The following is a 20,292-nucleotide window of genomic DNA, read 5'->3' as shown; positions in this document are numbered from 1 at the left end:
GAAATTAATTAGGATTAATTTTAAGTCGAAACAATTTCAAGTATTTTTTACATCATTGTTAAAAACTGAGGCACTTGAATGTTTCATACTTCTAATGTGGGACTCAATTTCCATGCCTTGCAATTAGTGGACTTTAACATTTAATTAGTTCTTCAACCCTAACAACCCATGCAGACTAGATGTGCACTAGCCCTTTGATTAGACTTGATTGAACACCACATCCCAAGCATCACCACTCGTGCCATTCACTTTTGATGGGTTTCAATTTTCTCTTTACTTATTTAGGAGTGAGACTATCAAAATTGATGATTTTCATTGAAATTTAGTCAAATGTCAAATAAAGTATCGCCAACATTCCTTTTATTATTTAGTTTCCAATAAAACCTTTATTTATTACTCTAACAATATGACATTCTTTCACTATTGATTTATTTTAAAATGGTTAGTTCTCTATTATGCCGAAGACGCCTAATACATGATAACAAAGTATTCTAAGTTGTTCCTTAATATTAATATATTTTATTGAACTTTTGAAGACATTCAAAGTTAGATGATTTCTTTCTAATCAATTTTTTTATACAGAAGGATTAAAAATTCATGATTCCAACTCCTGATCACTAACTTTATTAAATACCTTTCATTAATTAAAAAAAGGTATTTTTAATCATTTTTAACATGAAGTGTTTTCTTTTAAAATAAATATTTCAGTTTTGTTTTCATAACCAAAATTCTAAAGACAATAATGGTGGGGATATTGATACTCTAATTTACCTATTCACACTCTCCATTAACAACTTCTAATTATCAACTTCATTACTACAACTATTTCTATATTTTTAATTTTTTGAATGAGTATCATAAAGACACAAATACCTAGTAACATTTAGGTAATTTGTTTAAAGTAATTGGAAATAAGATTGTGGACATTTTTCACGTGGAAGCGGGGGGAGTTGAGGTGGAGATTGGAATGAGGAGCATGTTGGTGAAGTGATGAATGATGATTGTGATACTACAACCATGTGATGCCGCCAATCGCCATATATATGCCGTATCCTCTATTTTTTCAGCACCAAATATCATTAGATTACATGATTTGCCAAAGTATTTTGACTCTTTCTTGTAGTTTGTAGATTCCGTCTCTCCCTAAAGCAGTTCTATTATTAGAAAATACTTTATTTTATACTTTATTACAAAATAATATTTAGTGACAATTTTAGATGTTTAATGGCAGTTTAAGGCCGCCACAACAAAATAAATTTTCAAAAAACAACCATCAATTTTCACATATGACAATCGATTGACTGCTACAAAAATCGATTAACAATGGATTTTCTTCTTATTTCACTTAAACAACTCCACTTGATTTTTTTTTTAATAAACACTCCACTTGTTTCTATTCACTCTTATTTCTTATTTCATTTTTATCTACCCTATTTCTTTTCTAATCTAAAATTTTTCTGTAACAGTAGGATGAAAGTGTAAAATATATGATAGAGACCATAGAGAATGCTAGTATTGTACCAAGAAAAATTTGTTTCTTTTCCCCCTTTTCGGTTACAGATAGAGAAAGTTTTAATTCCATCCTTGAATACAGTAGCAGTAGCAGACCAGCTGTCACATAATAATCGAAGAGAAATGAAGTTGAACATAATGACTGACGCTAATATTTCAGATGTTACAGTTCAGTACAGCTCGGCATGGTCAGTCCAATAGCAGCTTTGGTCCTACAATTCACAACTTCAAAGATGCATTTTATTGCTGCAATTACCTGCCACCTACTCTTAATGCACGCTTCAAAGTTCATCCTGAATGAGTCAAAGACAACGGAAATGCATATTTAATTTAATAAGAATGAAAACTGACCTTTACCGGAAGAAAATTGAAAGAAAATGAAATTCGATGGAATGCAAAGATCTTAGTACAATGCAACGAATCTAACAATCGCTCAAGAATTTCAGAAAGTTGAATTTTGTATCATAATATACTAATATCCTTATAACTTCCACACAAAATGTAAGATAAAATATCATATATTTATTAATAGCTGAATTCATAATTATTGATGAAGTAATTTCAACTCACAGTTAAGAATGTAGAGGATAAAAGGTGCGAATCCCATGAATTAAAGTACAAAATTTCTCTCCTTTGGAACAAACACAACCTAAGTGCATGTTTTTTCTTAAAATTGTTTCTTCCCCTTCAAAATACATTAATTCAAACATGCACTAACATGAAGTCATGCACTGAAGTGGATCATCGATTTTATCGAAAAAAAGGTACGTAGGATAAAGAGGAATGGTCTTGTTTAATGCTGTGTGTTACTTATAACATAACAAGAGACATTTTCACCAAAGAAATATGTTAACAATGCATTCATCAATACATTCACCAGCAAAAACTAACAAATTTTTATAAAAAACCAAAAACTAACAAATTAACATCTAACATTAGTACTTAAAAAAAACAGACAGTATATTCACTTAACACTTTTTTTTAATCTTCGAAAACAAACTTGTTTTTTTTACTAATAATAATTAATAAAAAAAAAACTCTCTTCAATTGATCGAAGTTTATTTAATTTTTTTAAATCTCACATTTTATTTAATAAACTTCTCTAATGATTTTATAGTTTTTAATAAATTATAACAAGCAATAAAGACTTAAAGAGTATGTTGGTAGCCCTCTTTACAAAGAAAATTATACTTCCCTATGGCAGGACCGCAAGGAACGGATTTGCAAATTATTCATATGCTCCTTTTATGCTTACGTCTCAGAAAAACTCAGGAATTTATTTCTAAATTAGCATAATTCAGTACGACAATAATTTTCTTATTATGAAGCTCGAGTACCATACCATTGTTTATTATCACTGCATATTTTGCCATTTTTTAAGGTGCTGAACAGATACAGACTTTACCAGATGCCCTTGTGCTCACAACTAGAAGGTATACATTATAAGTTTGAATAATGTTTTTATTTAGCTTTACTTTGTATGTGTGTATATGATGCAATGTCTTTCTTATTGTAAATATCTTGGTTGTATTTGAGTTGGATATGGAAAAAGGTTGATACCTAAATGGCAACGAGTTATGGGCAGTGTGGTCAAACCCAACTCAAGCAAACTAGCAACTTCAACCTCAGTAGCTCAAAGTTCACACATCATTACATGACCAACGAAAAGCAATAAAGAATTACGAGACATAATCACATAAATAAAAATTAAATAACAGAGAGTTTTAGACTTACATGGTAATCCTCCATATCATGGGGATCCGGCTGCAGAAAAAAGTCTTAAAATCAGATTTTTATATTCCATAAGCAATAAGTGATCATAAAACCATTTGAATTAAGGGCCAAACAAAGCTACATGGATTGGCCAGGAAATTGAAGAGAAAAGAAAGCACAAATAATGCTAGTTTGCAATGTTTAGCTTCCACCTTAGATGTCCCAAACTCATGTTCTAATGTTTCACCTTCTATTTTCAAACGTGAAGCCCACATAGATCCTAAATCTTACACCTCCACTATAATTTATTCACTGTTCTTTTTGCCTAGAAGGAATGCCCAAATGCCTTTTGAAGGAAAGAGTTTCCAAACCACAATGATGAAAGTAATCTCAAGTCAAAAAGCATCCTATATCATGTATTCTCTCCCCTCAAACACAAAGATGAGGAAAGAGGGATAACAAGAAGTCTTCCATATCAATTGTTCCCCACCCGCCCTATTATTAATTCCTACTGTGCAAAATAGAATAGATAAACCAAAACCTTTACTGCAAAGTTAACAAAGAAATGCATATAAACACCCCAAAACAATTTTTGGAGTGGAATCAGGATGAAAAATTACCCTTCGACGATGCCTCCTTTTTCCATATTTATGATCCCTCTCCTTCCTCCTTCTTTCACCCTCTTCTCTTGCTCTTCGTGCCTCCTTCATAATCATAACATTGAATGGTATTGGTATTATACGGAAGTACAAAACAAATATGATTATTAAGCATATTAAAATAGTGCTGAAGCATTTAGGCTTTGTACAATCACCTCGTCTTCCTGAGCCCTTCTTTCTTTTTCTGCTTCTTCAAAAGCTTCTTTTTCAGCCTGAGATTTTACACATAATGAGAATGCAGATACTATGATTCCTAGCGCCTACAAACTAAATAAAAGATACAAAGTCTGAAAGTAAACGCTCACCTCTCTGTTGCTAGCCATATATTCATCCACAACTTGCTTTGCATACTGTGGGTCATCACAAATTAAGATATTGTCGTAAACTGAACCTGCCTTCACCTAAAAATTCAAAATTTAACATTGTCACACTTAAATATTTGATAATAGCTAAATATTCAAGTACAGCTAGTTTTTGTAGGCAATTACTACCGAGGGCATGTTCGAGTAAACAATTTAATCACGCACTTATTCAATAATTTCTTATTAAATGAGAGCTTATTCAAGAGTTTAACTTTGAAATAAGCTAAGAGGAGCTTAGTGAAGGTCATAAGCCACTTTCATAAACTAAAATAAGCACTTCTAAATGCTCTTCCAATCAATAAAGAAGAAAAACATGTGTATGTATATATTGACACACACCTGCCACACTTCAATGCCCACATACTTTATTGGCTTGAGAACATACAGATCAGGATCATCCTCGAATTCTGCAGGAAACAGTAAAGGGAAAGAAAAAATCGTAATTAGAGATGACATTCATAACATTTCAGGAGAAAAACCAGAAAGCAAAGATCAGGCAATGTGATAGCTCAGAGATTATGACTAAACCAATTGCTGCCCATAAGTTCATGTTATGTCTAAAAGATTCCAAAACAAATTTACGTAACATTCTTGCAGAGGCTTATATATGCTCAAGTGAATGCAATGGAGGCTGTTGGATATTACTAAAGTAATCGATAGACTAGTAGCCAACTAGTGAAAACTTATCAGAATACCATTTTATAATTTTTGTTGTCTAATCAAATTTCCCTAGCCCACAAGAAGTGAGCAAACAACTACAGTCTAATTCCATATAACATTATAATGTCAGCAAATTTCATATTTGCAAGTTGCAATAGTTATAACTTCCAAGTTAACACAAACATAAATGACAAAGCCCAATAATATAAACTAGTTATTTCACTTGTGGTACCACCCAATTAATGCTTTGAAGCTTATCACTTTTTGATTCACCAGCATATAAAATAAATCTACCTGGGTTATCAATCCATGGAATCTTCCACTTTCCTTTGTAGTTGGGGTTCTTGATTTTCTGCAGTTCAACAATTTTCAACAATTAGAAAGCCTAAAAAATTAATGACTCCTCCAACTTTTAATGTGTGGCTTAAAGAACCTTGCATTTCCATGGTCCTTTGTACGCTGGATTAGGAATCTTTGGGGGCTTCCATAGTCCATCATCTTCGTCATCCCAGTCAACAGGCTACTCAAACAAATAATTAAACAAGAAGAAAAGAGGAAAAGAACATTCATAAGTTCATGCTAAATCAAGTCTACTGTAAATAATAGTGATCATACAATCCAAATACATATTTATTGGCATTTTTCAAATAAAAAAATATGAAGTAAAAAAATCAACCTTCTTGGCTTTTGGATCAGGAATTTCAGCTGGAATTGAATCATATCCCTGCAATTAAAAAAAGAAGTAAAAAGAAGCACGTGAAAATATAGCTAAAAATCACTATGTTGTTATTTGTTGCCAATAACCTTTCTAGCAGAGGTTGGCTATTAAAATTTACTTGGAAAAAGAATTGTCAAATTGGTGTTCTATCCTTATTAAAATCTACTTTCTGTTTATTTACCCCTTCAAATAAATAATCTACTTGTAACAGTTGACTGAGGCAAAGATAAGCAGTATCTGCAAAAGTTTGTTTCCATTTATAATGCTTTATGAGACTTAAAAAAAGTAATTCTAACCATGCCTATGTTTTGAATGATTTTTGTTGTTGTCAAAAAATGGAAACCTCTTCCATACAAAAAAAAAAAAAATTGTTAATAGTCCAGCTAGTTGTAGCATACAGTGTTCTAACTTGCACTGTGGTTGTGGTTGCAGAGCCAGAGACCATGAAACCTAGTCCCATTTGCAGTTACAAACCGCAACTTACAACACCGATAGCAGATATTATCTATTGTTCATGTGCACATTAAACTTAAAGTGAAATGGAAGAGTCATACCATTGTAGAAATTCCTAAAGGTGATCAATAAGGTTTTTCATGTAAATGCAAATACTAAAAATGTAAATGTGAAGGTGTTTGACAAACTTGATGAAAATTACAAGTTACCAGCAGAGGATTAGGGTGAAGAGGGGGGAAAATACCTCTGGTTTGACATCATTAGGGTCTTCAATGTACTCTCTATCATCCCAGTCTGACGGCTGCAATAGGAAAAAAAAAATCAGTCTTTCAGATGAAAGGTAAACAGAAAGAACCAAAATGTTTCCTATCTCAATTAAAGAATCCCTTAGAATGTTTGTTTAAGTTGTTTTTTAATGTATGACCCTTGAGACCCCCACAAAGCATGACTATAATATTGCAGCGCATAATCTTAACATGGCAATTACAAATTTTTATCATTCAAATAAGGCAAGACAGAAAAGCAGGCCAACACTCCAACTCTAGTCCCAAAGTTGTACCTTTTTTGCTTTGACATCCTTGATTTTCCTTGGAGGAAGGATGTCCCAATCCATGTACATGCTTCCAGAATCTCTTTCCCGATTATCAACAAGGATACTATAAGAGGCATCAGGCCTTAGAATAAATGTATAGAAATGAGTCAACTTATCCGTTTCACATTGCAGATCTTTTCTAATCGGGTAATTCTGCCCCTGGTATGATAGTATAAGATGGAGCTTCTTTGTCTGTGAACCACATAAGTCTGGTCCAAACATCAAACTGCATCAAGCAAGACCAACCAGTTCACTCTACTCAGCACAGTGACAGACTAATTAAGAAACGTTAACCAGCATTTAGATGTATAAAAATAGTAAGTGCATGCAGGAGTTAGACCTTGTTTGGATAAACTTCTTCATAAGCACTTACAGAAAAAGAAAATAAGAAAGTAACATGAATTGAACTTCTCACATAAGCTAAAATAAACTTATGCACATTCTATTCTGGTAACTAAAATTATTGAAATTCATGAAACAATGTGAGTCCCACTCTATATAACAAGTCTCATTCATAATTTAACGGGTTTTGATAAATTATAAAAGTGTGCTTCTAACATTTCTCGATATGATATACTTGATTTCTATATATGCTCATCTTCCATTTTTAACCAAGTTAGCAAATATCCTCTAAATCATAGTGAAACAAGGAAAATGCACATGACATGGGAAATTGACAGACCTGTAAGGAGTATCACCACCAAACTTCTTCTGATTGACATAACCAGAAAGAAGCTTGATGTAACCGCCACCGCATTCAATGTCCTGCTCAAACCTAATAGAATACTGCACCACCAGGGTTCTGTCCTTGTTACTAAGCTCCGGTATCTTTGCAGATATGGCGAAATGCTTGGCGTCATTATATGTCTGAAGACCTGCAAGAAAAAAGAAGTTGTTGCATCATCATAATAATTAACAACAATTCATTCCCAAGTTTAAGTTTTGATTAATGAATGAATTTGAGTGAGATAACTATTTAATAATGTGAATGAAATACCTTTGTCATCAGGATCCCCAGACCATTTCCCTGCTGTGTGCTTGAAGGTACCCGCTTTTCCCTCGCTCCTTTTCCAATCGGATAGCACCCAACGGCTCTTCCATCCATCTTAAATAATTAATTTGATAAAGTGTTACTTGATAGTGGTTTTGAGGTGCAAAATACAAATGATTCTGAGGAATGAATGAATCTAAGGTGAAGTGGAGAATGAGGATTACCTTCGAATCTCTCTTGGAAGAAAATCTCAGCGAGACAAGAGTGGAAAGTTAGAAGGAAAAGCAAGAGCTTGAAGAAATGACTAATGTTGTTACCATTGGCCATTTCATTCCTCAGTGGCAACGAAACTTAGCTTCAGATTTCAGCTTAGAGAGTTGAGTTGAAATGTTGAGACAAGCGAATTTTAAAATAGCGAACGGTGGAGGAGTCGTACTTTCTAGAACACTTCCAGGAGCATTAAAGTATTTAATATTTATTGCAGAACTATGGATATTTATCTTCTCACTCAGAATATTAATCATCAAGACATTTTTCTTCTTCTTCCTGTTATTGTTATAAAGTTGTTATCATTAAAAACACTCACAAATCTTTCGGAGACCATCAACGTAAATAAGAGTATTTTCTTTTTAACACCATTTATTTTATAATCAATACTCAAGGGTCAATGTTTTTTTTTTATGAAGTTGCAAGTTTTTTTTTTTTTTTTATCAGGAAGGGCCAATGTGTTTAGTAATTCTATATCTTTTTTCTTAATTACTCTATATCTATATGTCAAAAAAAATTATAAGAATAAAATAAAAATACGATAATATGTTTTTATCAACAAAAAGATGATAAGTTTATGAGTAACTAAAAAATACAGGAGTAATATTTAACAAATATTATCTTTACCCATATTTTTTATATAAAATTAATATATATATATATATATATATATATATATATATATATATATATATATATATAATAAAATATATTGAGTCCTTTTTTTAGAAACTATAAATATCTTCAACTAGAAACATTTTTTGCTGTTATGTGGCAGTACATCATCATATTTAACCAGTAAAAGTATGTCTCTTCATAAAATTATCATACCGAATATACTCTAATGGAGTGGGGAGGGGATCTAAGTAATAAAGCTAGGAAAACATGCCATGTGAGCATATTACACTTGTGTAGATTCTGAAGCCGTGAAGCAATAATTAATCTAGCCAGTTTTACCTTTTAGATAAGAAAAAGATTTGCCTTTATATAAAGTTTTTCTTTTTTTGAGGGATAGCCTTTATATAAAGTTAAGAATGATCACAAATTTCAGCTAGAATTTATAAGAAGATTATATACAGTCTAAAGTTGTCCTGAAATTAAGTTTAAGTCCGAACTTTGTAAGAGAAAGGCCAACTAAGTGAACCAACCTTATTTAAGGAAAAGAAAGAAAATTATAATAAGATAAAATCTTTTTTGAGAAAAAAATATTTAATTGCTCTTAATAAATTAATATCATTTATCAAATAATTAATATTTTTTAATTTTTAAAATATTATTAATAAGTAAAATCTTTTTAGATTAAAGAGTACTCTATTCATCTTAGGGTTGGACCCGTGACGTTTGAATTGCTAACAATTCTACATCCATGTGGTTAATATGCATTAACTTAGCCATAAATGTTGCTTCTTGTTCTGCTTAAGTCCAGAATATTGGTATTTATAGGTTTTTCTTTCTATTATACATTTTTAGTACTGAAGTTATATCACTGAGTTTCATGGCTTGATGACCATATGCTAGTTATTTGAAGGAAATCACAAAGAGAAAGAAGCATAATCATGCAAAGATCACTTCTGCTTATATTTGTCCACTGTTCCAATTACTGTATAACTAAGTAAAAGGAAAAGAAAATCCTCACAAATCACATAGGCTACTTCCTCAGATAAATAATTGTCACTCCATATTCTATACCTCAAAACACATGCAGGGTTTATATACAAAAAAAAATGAGTGGAAGAAGAGAAATTCTTTTGAACAAGTTTTGGTGACTAAATTTCCTCCCATGCCACCATAAATAATGCATCCTTAAGCTAAGCTATGTACTTATTCATCACTTTTTGGCTTTGGTCTCTGTTGTTTGGATCTTAGGTGATGATTGTGATCCACCAGTGAGTGCGGCGGCGGCAGATTCAACATGTGTAAGAAGATACTCATATATCTTCTTCCTCAGCCTGTCAATTGTCTCTGCTGGTATCTGGCAGGGTTCTCCTTCATTCTTGCTTGATCCTATCTCATCAAGCCAATCATTCACATTTTTCAGTTGAGTGAGCATACCTGCTATTTCGCCATTGTTTGACAAGCTAGTGTCACCATCAGTGTCCAAGAATCTCTCAACAAACACCAAAAACCAATCTCGGGACCGCAGTTGCAGCAAGTCAGCCAAATCAACCACCTCATCAAGGCCATTTCCTCTAACCCACTCCGGTGGTGGTTGGACTAGTTGCTTGTGTCCATTTGCTAGCATATCACCTGTTTTGCGAGGAGTTTTGGAATTAGCCGTCTGACGGGGTTTTCCGTGAGATTTTGATGAATCTTCACTTGAATTTTCTATGACTAGCATTGGTTTACTTCCCAGGATATTCTTTTGGTTTTGAGAATTGGTTGAAACTGGAAGCTTGGATGATAGAGGTTTGCGGTTATAAACAGAAAAGGGTGATAGATTGGTGGATAAAGCAGCCTGGACCCAAGAATTTGCGCACTTTTGTCTATCTGATTTAAGTTTTAGTTCCTCTTCTGTTATGCTTCTTTCATTATCTGGAGAAGAATCATCTGGAATGGATTTAGATAGCGAGTCAGCAATCATCCGCGCACTATTTAGGCTAGCATGAAGAGTTAGGAACTGCTCTACTGCAGGCTGTGGGTTTTGTTCCTTAGCAGAATTACTTAGCTCTGCATATACACTGCCAAAAACATCACAAAATAAGAGTCAGAAACAATCTGGTATGCTGTATTGCAGGAGGGTGACACAATATAATGCCTACCATCCCATAGAAGAATTGTGGAAGAAGTGGATGAAAAACATAGTATATGGTTAAACCCCAATCTGTCTGTATGATTGATTAACTAGTTAACTAGATTACATAAAAGGATTGTATTACAATATTTTTCAACAGGCATGTGAATGTGTACATCAAAATGACCTTAAAAAATTAGCAGTTGAACACTGACTGCATTCATACACATTGTTCTTCACTTTTATCCAAATCTTTCCAACAAATATCGAAAAAGTCTCCACCATGACTACAAATGCCAAGAGTCATACTTGTCAAAACACACGACAGACCTTAGGTAGGCTTGGACCCTAAATTGACCCCCTAGCCCCTACAACCCACCCTTTTTCTGCCTTAGATATTACTAGTACTAAATTATTAGTATCTTCAATAGATTTAGAAATAAATATTCAAATCAGTATCAAGAAGCACACAAGGGATGATTAGCATAAAATTGGTAAACATTATATTTGTATGACTCAAAATGTAACTCCATATAAGACAAATTGACAAAGAAAATCCATATGTAGCATTGCTATTACTTCATTGGTATATCAGATGTCTGTATAGGAAATCAATATTGGACATAGTTAATCAGAAAGTATCAACGTTACTTCATTGGTATCAGTATAAATAACTTAGTGTTTGCATATCCTCTAGAGGTGCCAAAACATACCTATACCAGTAATATATATCTTGGTTTAAAATCTAAATTCCAACTTCCTGACATGAGCAGTCCAAAATCTCAACCATGTTGAGAAACACTAAAGATGGGAAGTACTGATCTGACATTGAGAAGTCCATAGTAAAGTTGTTCATATGAATACATTCATACCTTAGACATTGCAGCAAACTCTCAGCAGCGGCAGCCTCTTGTATAGCCTCAGTTGCTGCCATCTGTGCGGCATCTCTTTGCTTCATCACTTCCTGTGAACATAAAATAGTAATGAAACATTGCAGTCACATAAATTCTTGTCCAAACAGCTGGTTCTATGAGTAAGATAATTTAATAAATAATACATCCAGCGGGTAAGGACATGGTATGGGAACATGGCCAGAAAACATTTTATAATGGCAGACTCAGAAAACCAAAGAATAAACCAATCGTATATATATGATCTGGCAATATACTAGTTGGCTGTTGCATACTTATTATATATGTATTTATGTTGTCATAACAATAACTTTAATAAAACTTGTTTATTTAACATTACAAAGAAGCATCTGGGTGAATTTATCCCATTAGCATTACCCTCTCCATCATGACCTTAATTGAAAGTTGAGGACATGCCAATAGACAAAATGAGAACAAGTACAAAAAATTATGCTCTGAACAATTCCTCATTATATAGCCAAATTCAAAAACATAAAGGCAACCTAGTGTATAAGGCTCCCATCTAATGGGTCTCGGGGGAGGGGGAGGGTAGATGTACACAGCCTTATCCGTGCATAAAAGGAGGTTGTTTCCGAGAGTTAAACCCATTACTTTTAGTTTCAGGTCATAAGGCAGCAACCTCACTGTTATGCCAAGGCTCGCCCTCAACTAAATTTGAAAACATGTCAATAAAGATTACAAGATTGCATATAACTATCTTCAGCATTCAGCATATATACTTGACAACAAAGAGTCAAAAAAGCTAAAACTGTAAAAGAAAAAGTGTTTTACGGGATTTACCCTCCCAAGCTTTGCAATAGATGATGGGAGTGAAGCCCATTGAACACTTGCATCTGTCACTTTTCTACTACTTGGAGAAACTTTGACCAAGTTTTCAGGGAATCCATTGTTAGAAGCTTCTGACGATCTCTTTCCAACGGAAACTCTTTGCTTACTTGGTTTTTCTTGTTCCTCCATAGTTCCATTGGCAATAACTCTCTTTATAGATGATTGATTCTCGTGGTCTTCCTTGAAGGACTTTGTCTGTGGTTGCATCTTGCTCTCTTCTTTAGAGGGAAACTTTTCACTTGAAGTACTTCTCCTAGGAGTCTGCAATGCCATAAAGTGAAAGTAAGAACATAACTTTTTTTTTTGGTGAGTTAAGAACATAACTGTTTGATTGGCCCAAAAGATAAAGGTAATAAAATACAGATATCTCAGAGTGGCTAACTAGTTAGCCTAATTTATTTTAAGGAATGCTTCATATTAAATACAGCAAATATTGTAGCTTGACATCAGGAGTTGTTCAAAAATGCAAATTGTGAATAACACTTACTGAGCTGCGAACCTCTGGCTTAGGATCACACTTGGCAGCCCTTAATTTGGATGTATCTTTCTTCTTGATTTCCATATTCCCTTCCCAGCTCTTACGCAGCGCCTTAGCCCCAAGCTCAATTCCCTGAACCAAATTTCTGATCGGATTTCCCACGGAAATTCTCTTCCCGGTAGGACTGGCTCCACGGACGCCCTTTCCTATCTCCACCACTCCCACCTTAGCAGTTAGCCTGTCCACTCCCTTGATATTTGCCTGCTGCTTGACTCCATTGGCGAATTTCTCAAAAGAAGTAGGCAAGGAATAGCAGCTAGTGGGGGAAGAGGGAATGGTCCTTGAATTCAATGACTTCAATCTCGCCAACGGTTCCTTCTTCACATCAACAACATTGGCTGCTGCTGCTTTTGTTGTCTGAGATTTACTCTTAGCAAAAAGCATTGCTTTCTTGTCTAATTGATCTTCATTATTCAATCTTACTTTCTCCTTCTTCTCCTTCTCCCCAACATGGTGATTGCTCAACACTTTCCTCGGAGACTTAGACCTCTCTAAGTCCAAGGGACCAGAACAAGCACTTTTCTTGCTAGCCTTACCATTACTAAGGAACCCAAGTGAGTGAGTTGTTGCAACAATGTCCTCAGGGGTTCCAACACAAGGGTGTCTCCCAGGAACAGGCCTAACCCCATGAAGAATAGGAACCGGTGAAGCTGCCTCCAAACGATCGACGAAAACAAACTGCCCCAATTGAATCTTGTCACTGAGGATGAGATCATCATGTTCATCAGGGAGAGAGACATAGGTGGCATGCAAGGAATCAGAAACCTTGAGATAAAAGCCTTGATTTGGGAACAACTCACCCCCTGCAAGTGCTGGAACAATGCTCACAACTTGTAAAAGAGAGGACCTATGCTCACCAGCTACTTTCACATCTGTGTTCATGTGCTGCATAAGTTTGAGAAGCACCCCAGGAACAAGATTTGCCATCTTTTGTTGTTTTGGCAGCTCCAATATGCATCACTCTCCTGATACCCAAATTTAAAGAGAGACAAAAAAAAAAAAAGGAAGCGTTTTCAGCCTTTCCCTCAAGTCTCAGATGAACAATGGAAAATGTAGACGTTTTCTAAGCAAACTTGCAACTGATGATGGAATGGAATGCTAAATCTGAACTGAAACAATAAATTTGTGGCCTTTTGGGGATTCAACAACAGCAGCAGAAAGGGAAATTTTGCAACAAGGTCTTAATAATAGACTATGAATACATTGAAAAATATATCAGATATTGAAAAAGGAAGAAAGGAAAAAAGCCTTAGTTTTGGTAGCTATTTTTAATACTAGAAAAGAACAGTGAACAACAAATAAGACAGCAATAAGCTATCAAAAAGAATTCCCCAACCAGTGGATGAAGAGATTTTCTATTCTCGTTTGTATCATTGGGTGGTACAGCTAGGACATGAGAAGGAGAATGCACCCACCTTCCTAGAAACACAAGCTAGACTGTTACAATCAGAGAGCCACTGACAATAATGTGAAGTCCAGAAAATGAAGAATTATTTCCCCTTTGGAAATATGGTTTGGAATTAGAGTCTTGTACACTTCATAATAATACTAATAACAATAACAGTTCTGTTTGTCTACAGCACTATACCACTTATCAAAATCACAAATTCTAAAAGAGACACATAGACACAATTAATGTCTAAAATATAAAATAGGGAAACATTAGATACACACAAATAGAGAAATTTTAAATAAATAAAATATATGTAATATATAACAAAATATTTAAATGGATGGCATATTTATTTTTTTAAACTAATTTTTTTTATGTTTTTTCAAGTATATTACTTATATAAAAGTTTTACTTATGTTTTTTGAATTAAACATCTAATAACAACTGGGACAAGTTTCCGAATGTGTTGGTGTGAAAAACATATCCAACACAATCACATTTTGAACAAAAGAGGTGCACGTAGATCTACTCCAAGAATTAAATTTTAGAAGCCATAAAAACACAATTCTTTTGTGGAAGCTACCTTTATGGGCACTGTGTCATGTTGGACAATGAGATGGGATTTAGATAAAAGCTTTTAAGGAAAATAGGTAAGGGGGGCATAATTGGCAGCATGCTTATTGCATGATTGATATAAAAGAGCTGTCAGTGTCTGACAAATACATCTAAACACACATGCACATCAATTCATACAAAGAATGAGAAACCTGAACTTGACCCACACAGAGAAGAGGGGCACTTTGTGTAAATGAATCAAAAAGGGCAATAACATATTTAACAAATTCTGAGAGAGAGAGGGACAAAGGGAGAATCTGCAATTACTATATATTTTAATAATTTTATGTCGTTGTTAGTATTTTTTATTTATTTTGAATTATAAGGTGGAGACCTTTACATAGAAAGATTCCAATTTTATAAATCTAGATAGGGGTGAATGCAGGAAGGTGCATGTGCCGGGGTAACGCTGGTGTTAAGAACAAGGTAATGGTGTGTCGGCTACCTAAAAAAAACAAGAGTCACGTTGTAGTGGAACTAGTTCATTATTTATGCCATGACAACAACAAAATTGCATATATTGCTTCTTTTTTTTGTGTGGCTAATTGCATATGGTGCTGTTTCTTAGGTTTTCTTTTTGTTACATCTCTTTTTTTTTTTTTTTTTTTTATTTGCATAGTTCTATTTCATGGGTGGCATGGAACCGTAAAACAAACGAACGTCATATTTTTAATCAGGGATATTTTTTTGGTCTTATTAAACCTATAAGATGTGATAACATTAAGAGTCGACCCGGCAACCTAATAAATATCTAGATAAATAGAATGTAGAGGTATATAAAAGTAATTAAGGAAGAGAAGGCAATTACTAATGTTATGATTTGAAAATATTATTTTTTTATAGCAAACACTACTCAGTATTTATATTTTTTAGGATACTGATTAAGAATTTAAAGAAACGTATTAAAAAAATAACATAATTAATGTATTGTCATTATGATTTTAATACGTTTTAGCATAATTTTCACTCCCTCCGTCCTATAATTTTCTTCCTAGTTGTTTAACACAAACAAATAAAAATTAATAAATAGATGAAAGAGAATAATAATTTTACAAAATTAAATTTATCATTATTAATTTATTTTTAATTTTTGTTACACATATTATTAATATTATAAGAGATATAAGTAAAAATAATAATTAATATTACATTAAAAAATTAAAATAATAATTATTTTGAGATAATTTTTATCTTTTTATATAATGATTATTATGGGACGAAAGAAGTAATATTTTTTAGTATTATTTTTAACCAATATTTTAATTAAATTAGCGATCAAGATTATATTTTTAAATATAAAATGATAATTTTTTTGTAATTTATAACTCAAACTTTTTCTATCAATATTAAAAAAACAACCAGTGAAATGTGTTTCACGCATTATGTTTTAAATGTTTCTCACTTTAAAAATATATCTATGTACAATAATAATGAAACTCGATTTAAATTCTTAAAAAGAAAGCATATATTTGAAATAAAATATATTGTTAAAATTCTTAAATTTAATGTGACATGATTTACTTTATTAAAAGAGTTAAGCAACTCACCTTATTTGCATTCCAGCATTAGAGATACTCTAATTTAACAACAAAGAATGAAAAGAGAAAATACTTTCAAAGTTTGGTAAATAATTATTCTTTAAGAGTGTTTTTATTTTGAAGGAGAGAAATAAAAGACAAGAGAAATTGTGTGTTTTATTTTGTGAAATCTACATATCTTGCCCTCTATTTTAATACAAAAATTTCACTTCTCTAAACCAAATACATCCTAAAAATAAGTCTTGTATGTAAGAGAAGAACCTATATTATTTAGAGGTATCCACAGGCATAATCATTTGAGAATTCAAATTGACCAAATTTAACCAAAATAATTTGGATTGAATAATATTTGTATTTGAGTTAGACATAAACTAAACTAATCAATTCCTTTGACTGGTTGGGTCACGGATTTTAATATCTTAACTCGTGACCCATTCTTTCAATTTGTTCTTCTATTAATTTGTATGAAATTATTATTATTATAATATATGTTTTTAAATTTTAAAAAATTAATTACTAATTTAACTAAGAGGGAGTGAGATCGTATCCACTTTTCTCTCTTTTTTTTTTTACTCAATTCTCACAAATTATAATTTCACTCTCACAAAAATTAGGATTTAAACTATTTTAGATTTAATTGAAATTTCAGGTGTATTGTTCATTTGATTATTTGAGAATATTGAAAATTTCAAATTATGATGTAATAGTTTATTTTTATATTGTTAGATTTTATGAGTGTGATGCTTATTTATTATTTCAATTTTTAAATCATATTTAATATAGTGTGTTAGTTTATGTGATGACAATGGCATTAATGTGATTTATTTCTTGATCTTTTCTTCTATTATTTGATTACAAGTAACAATTATAAGTAATATATTTGATATTTCATTTAATAAAAATTTTAATTTATAAAAAATATATTTTAAAAATACCAAATAAATTTAAATATTTTAATTCGTTAACCTAACCTAACTCAATCCAACTCATTTATAAACAAGTTGATTAATGTTGATTTTTTTTTAAAAAAACAGATCTTTATCGATCCTTTTAAATTTAATTTGATTGGATAACGAATTTGATCACAATGACTCTCTTAACGCTAATATTATTTGCGCGGTTTACAAGTTGGGAAGTAAAAGGTTGGATAATTACATTTATAGTCAAAACTTACGTGTAATTTTTAGAACAAATAATAATAACAATAAAAAAGGCAAGTTTCGTCAACCACCCAGGACCAGGGCGAGTGAGATGATTTAACAATAAAAATACGTAATATATATATATATATATATATATATATATATATATATATATATATATATATATATATATATATATATATATATATATATTTCTTTGTCAACGTTTACTACCATGTCAGGAATGTTAAGTGCTTGTTCGTTTGTCATTCAAAATTATTTTTATACAATGACAAATTTTAATAACATTCAATAGTTTACAATTGTATTTATCCAAAAAAAAAGTTTACAATTGTAAAAAATAATTTTATCAAAATTTAAAATAAGCAGACACTAAAATTAAGAAGAAACAACTAATTTGGAAATTTATTTTCAATATATGATCAACTTTTTCTTGCATCTTCTAATAAAATGAGAATGATATAAATGTTTGAATAGGAAATTTTGATTTTTTTTTTAAATTTTATTGCAACTTAATGTTTTGATAGATAATATTTTAACAGATTAATAGATGATTTAATTGATCTTGTAATAATCTTGAGGCGAAACTAAAAATTAAAAATTAAAATTTTGGGGGGAAGAATGCCATAAAACTATATATATTTTTTTAATTTTAAAAATAGAATAACTTAATTGACTTAAGAAAAAAAAAGTGAGAGACCTACCTTGGACGCAATTTAAATTTAAAAGTGCAATTAAATCTTATTTTTGTTTTTTGTTTAAATATTCTTTCTTCCTCTTTCCCTTTTCTTTTAATATTTTTTGAGACAACTACTTTTACAGGTAATGTGAACTTAAGAGAAATAAATAAATTATTTCCCCTTCAAAATTATCTGCAACTTCACATTGGGTAAAGAAATAATCTAAAATACATTGAATATGTTAAAATAATAAAATAAAACATACTTATCTCAGGTTTAAAAAAAAATCCTAGCAGTTGCTCACACTAACAATTATTTGGTTTTGATTCTCACATTTTCTTGGTGTATAAATTTTATTATAAATCCTTATTGAGATTGATCGTCTTTGGCGATCTAATAAAGGATTGCATCTTATCCTAATCTTTTTAAGTATACAATAATGTATAGCGTCGAAAAAGGAATAGTGGTGATGAATTGGTTTGGTACCTTTGGTAAGTGTTAGTGATTGATTACCTAATGATTCTGTATCGATGAAAATGGTTCAATTCAGGGGAAGCAGAGAGAATCAGCAGTTTATAAAATAATCAATCATGTTAAAGTGGTTGCAATTTTTTTTAGGTAACGAGGTGGTTGCGATTATTAGTTGCTCTAAAAGTTAATTAAAGCAAAGGTATCGAGTTTAAGCTTCCACGGCACACTCATTAGAAAAACAAATGATTATCTAAAAGCAAAAAAGGTCAATGTTGGTTTAAAATAATTACAAGAATCCAAGTAACTAGCACAAATAGATCTTCGCGTCATCAGCAATCTTCCATTCACATCAAAATTTTACTAACTCTTAAAAGTCTTTTACTAGCTCTTAAAAAAGTCTCAATTAGTTTTTTTTTTTCTGCTAATCATCTTGTAATTAACACATATCACTTTACAATCTATTAAGTTTATATATCATGTGTTTAATTCAGCAAACTGCTATTTATAAGTGTTTACATATTTACGAATTTGTATAATATGATGCAGTTAATTAATTAATACATATGTGGTAATGTTCGTACGATAGAGTTTATTGTAGTTTGTAAAGAAAAGAAAAACTTAATTCAATTTTTTACGCTCAAATTTTTAGCTTTTGACTAATTTTATCTCAACAATTTAAATTTAACGTATTTTATTTTAAACTTTTAAAAACATTATGAATTTATCTCCTATCATTTATCCATTAATAAACATAAACGTTTGGATAAAATTTTCCTAAAAAAATAAAAAGTTAGGGGTAACAATAGCCAAAAAAAAAAAAATTAGGTGTAAAATTTGCAAAAAGAAGTTGGAGATAAAAAATGTTATGTTAGAAGTAAATTGATGGAGTAAAATTCAGTTTGTTAAAAATTGAAGATAAAATATGTTAAATTAAATTGTTGAGGTAAAATCCATCAAAAATTAAAAAAATGGAGTAAAAAGTGTAATTAGGTAAAAAAATACCATCCGGAAATTCAAATTAAACCAGAAATTAAAAAAATATTTAATGTTGTAAAGTATTAAAATAATATAGACCCCCCCTCCTTTTAAAGCCTAATGCTGATTTCCTAAAGTTTCATGTCTCGTCTTTTTAATTCTCTTAAAAACCTATCCATTAAAATAGTTCATTAAAATTTTAAACACATATTGATCTTTTGTTTTATTGATTTATTTTTGTCACTTCAGAAAATGAAAGATGGTGAGGTCAAATTTCTGGGCTGGATGGGTCCACAGTACTCCACACCGACGCATCTGTAAACACTGAACTTGAATCATTTTGGACAGTGGGGATCAAATTAAAGGCAATCATCATCATCATCTTTGAGAGTTCTACCAGAAGCCACAGATTTTATGAGTGTGTATGGTTGGATTTAAGTTTGTAAATTAGGCTTGAATGAATCTAATTTTGAAAATTGAGTTTGTAAAATTAATCTTTTA

At 31.5% G+C, this 20,292-nt stretch overlaps 2 protein-coding genes across 4 annotated transcripts; both read right to left on the bottom strand.

The window, feature by feature from the left end:
- Positions 1–1,493: 1,493 nt before the first annotated feature.
- LOC114377184 (calreticulin-3-like) lies at positions 1,494–8,127 on the bottom strand. Its single transcript, XM_028335596.1, has 14 exons — positions 7,885–8,127; positions 7,667–7,774; positions 7,352–7,544; positions 6,637–6,895; positions 6,322–6,378; positions 5,583–5,630; positions 5,340–5,426; positions 5,201–5,258; positions 4,586–4,653; positions 4,190–4,285; positions 4,040–4,096; positions 3,846–3,929; positions 3,247–3,276; positions 1,494–1,805 (listed from the first exon to the last, which is right to left on the bottom strand). The coding sequence occupies exons 1-14, from the start codon at positions 7,985–7,987 to the stop codon at positions 1,794–1,796; spliced, it is 1,260 nt and encodes a 419-aa protein (XP_028191397.1). The 5' UTR covers positions 7,988–8,127; the 3' UTR covers positions 1,494–1,793.
- A 1,351-nt stretch (positions 8,128–9,478) lies between these two features.
- LOC114377336 lies at positions 9,479–15,128 on the bottom strand. Of its 3 annotated transcripts, none has more exons than XM_028335802.1 (5): positions 14,933–15,128; positions 12,906–13,921; positions 12,371–12,679; positions 11,531–11,622; positions 9,479–10,605 (listed from the first exon to the last, which is right to left on the bottom strand). In XM_028335802.1, exons 2-5 carry the CDS (start codon positions 13,881–13,883, stop codon positions 9,756–9,758), a joined length of 2,229 nt encoding a protein of 742 aa, XP_028191603.1. In that variant the 5' UTR covers positions 13,884–13,921; positions 14,933–15,128; the 3' UTR covers positions 9,479–9,755. The 3 variants fall into 3 exon arrangements, with proteins under 3 accessions (XP_028191603.1, XP_028191602.1, XP_028191604.1); XM_028335801.1 differs by lacking the exon at positions 14,933–15,128 and adding an exon at positions 14,372–14,535; XM_028335803.1 differs by lacking the exon at positions 14,933–15,128 and having other exon boundaries at positions 12,918–14,538.
- Positions 15,129–20,292: the final 5,164 nt, after the last annotated feature.

The sequence above is a fragment of the Glycine soja genome, chromosome 11 (genome assembly GCF_004193775.1).
Source record: "Glycine soja cultivar W05 chromosome 11, ASM419377v2, whole genome shotgun sequence".
Lineage (NCBI taxonomy): Eukaryota > Viridiplantae > Streptophyta > Magnoliopsida > Fabales > Fabaceae > Glycine > Glycine soja.
The sequence above is the reverse complement of the archived record's forward strand: the minus strand, read 5'-3'. Positions and strand labels throughout refer to the sequence as shown.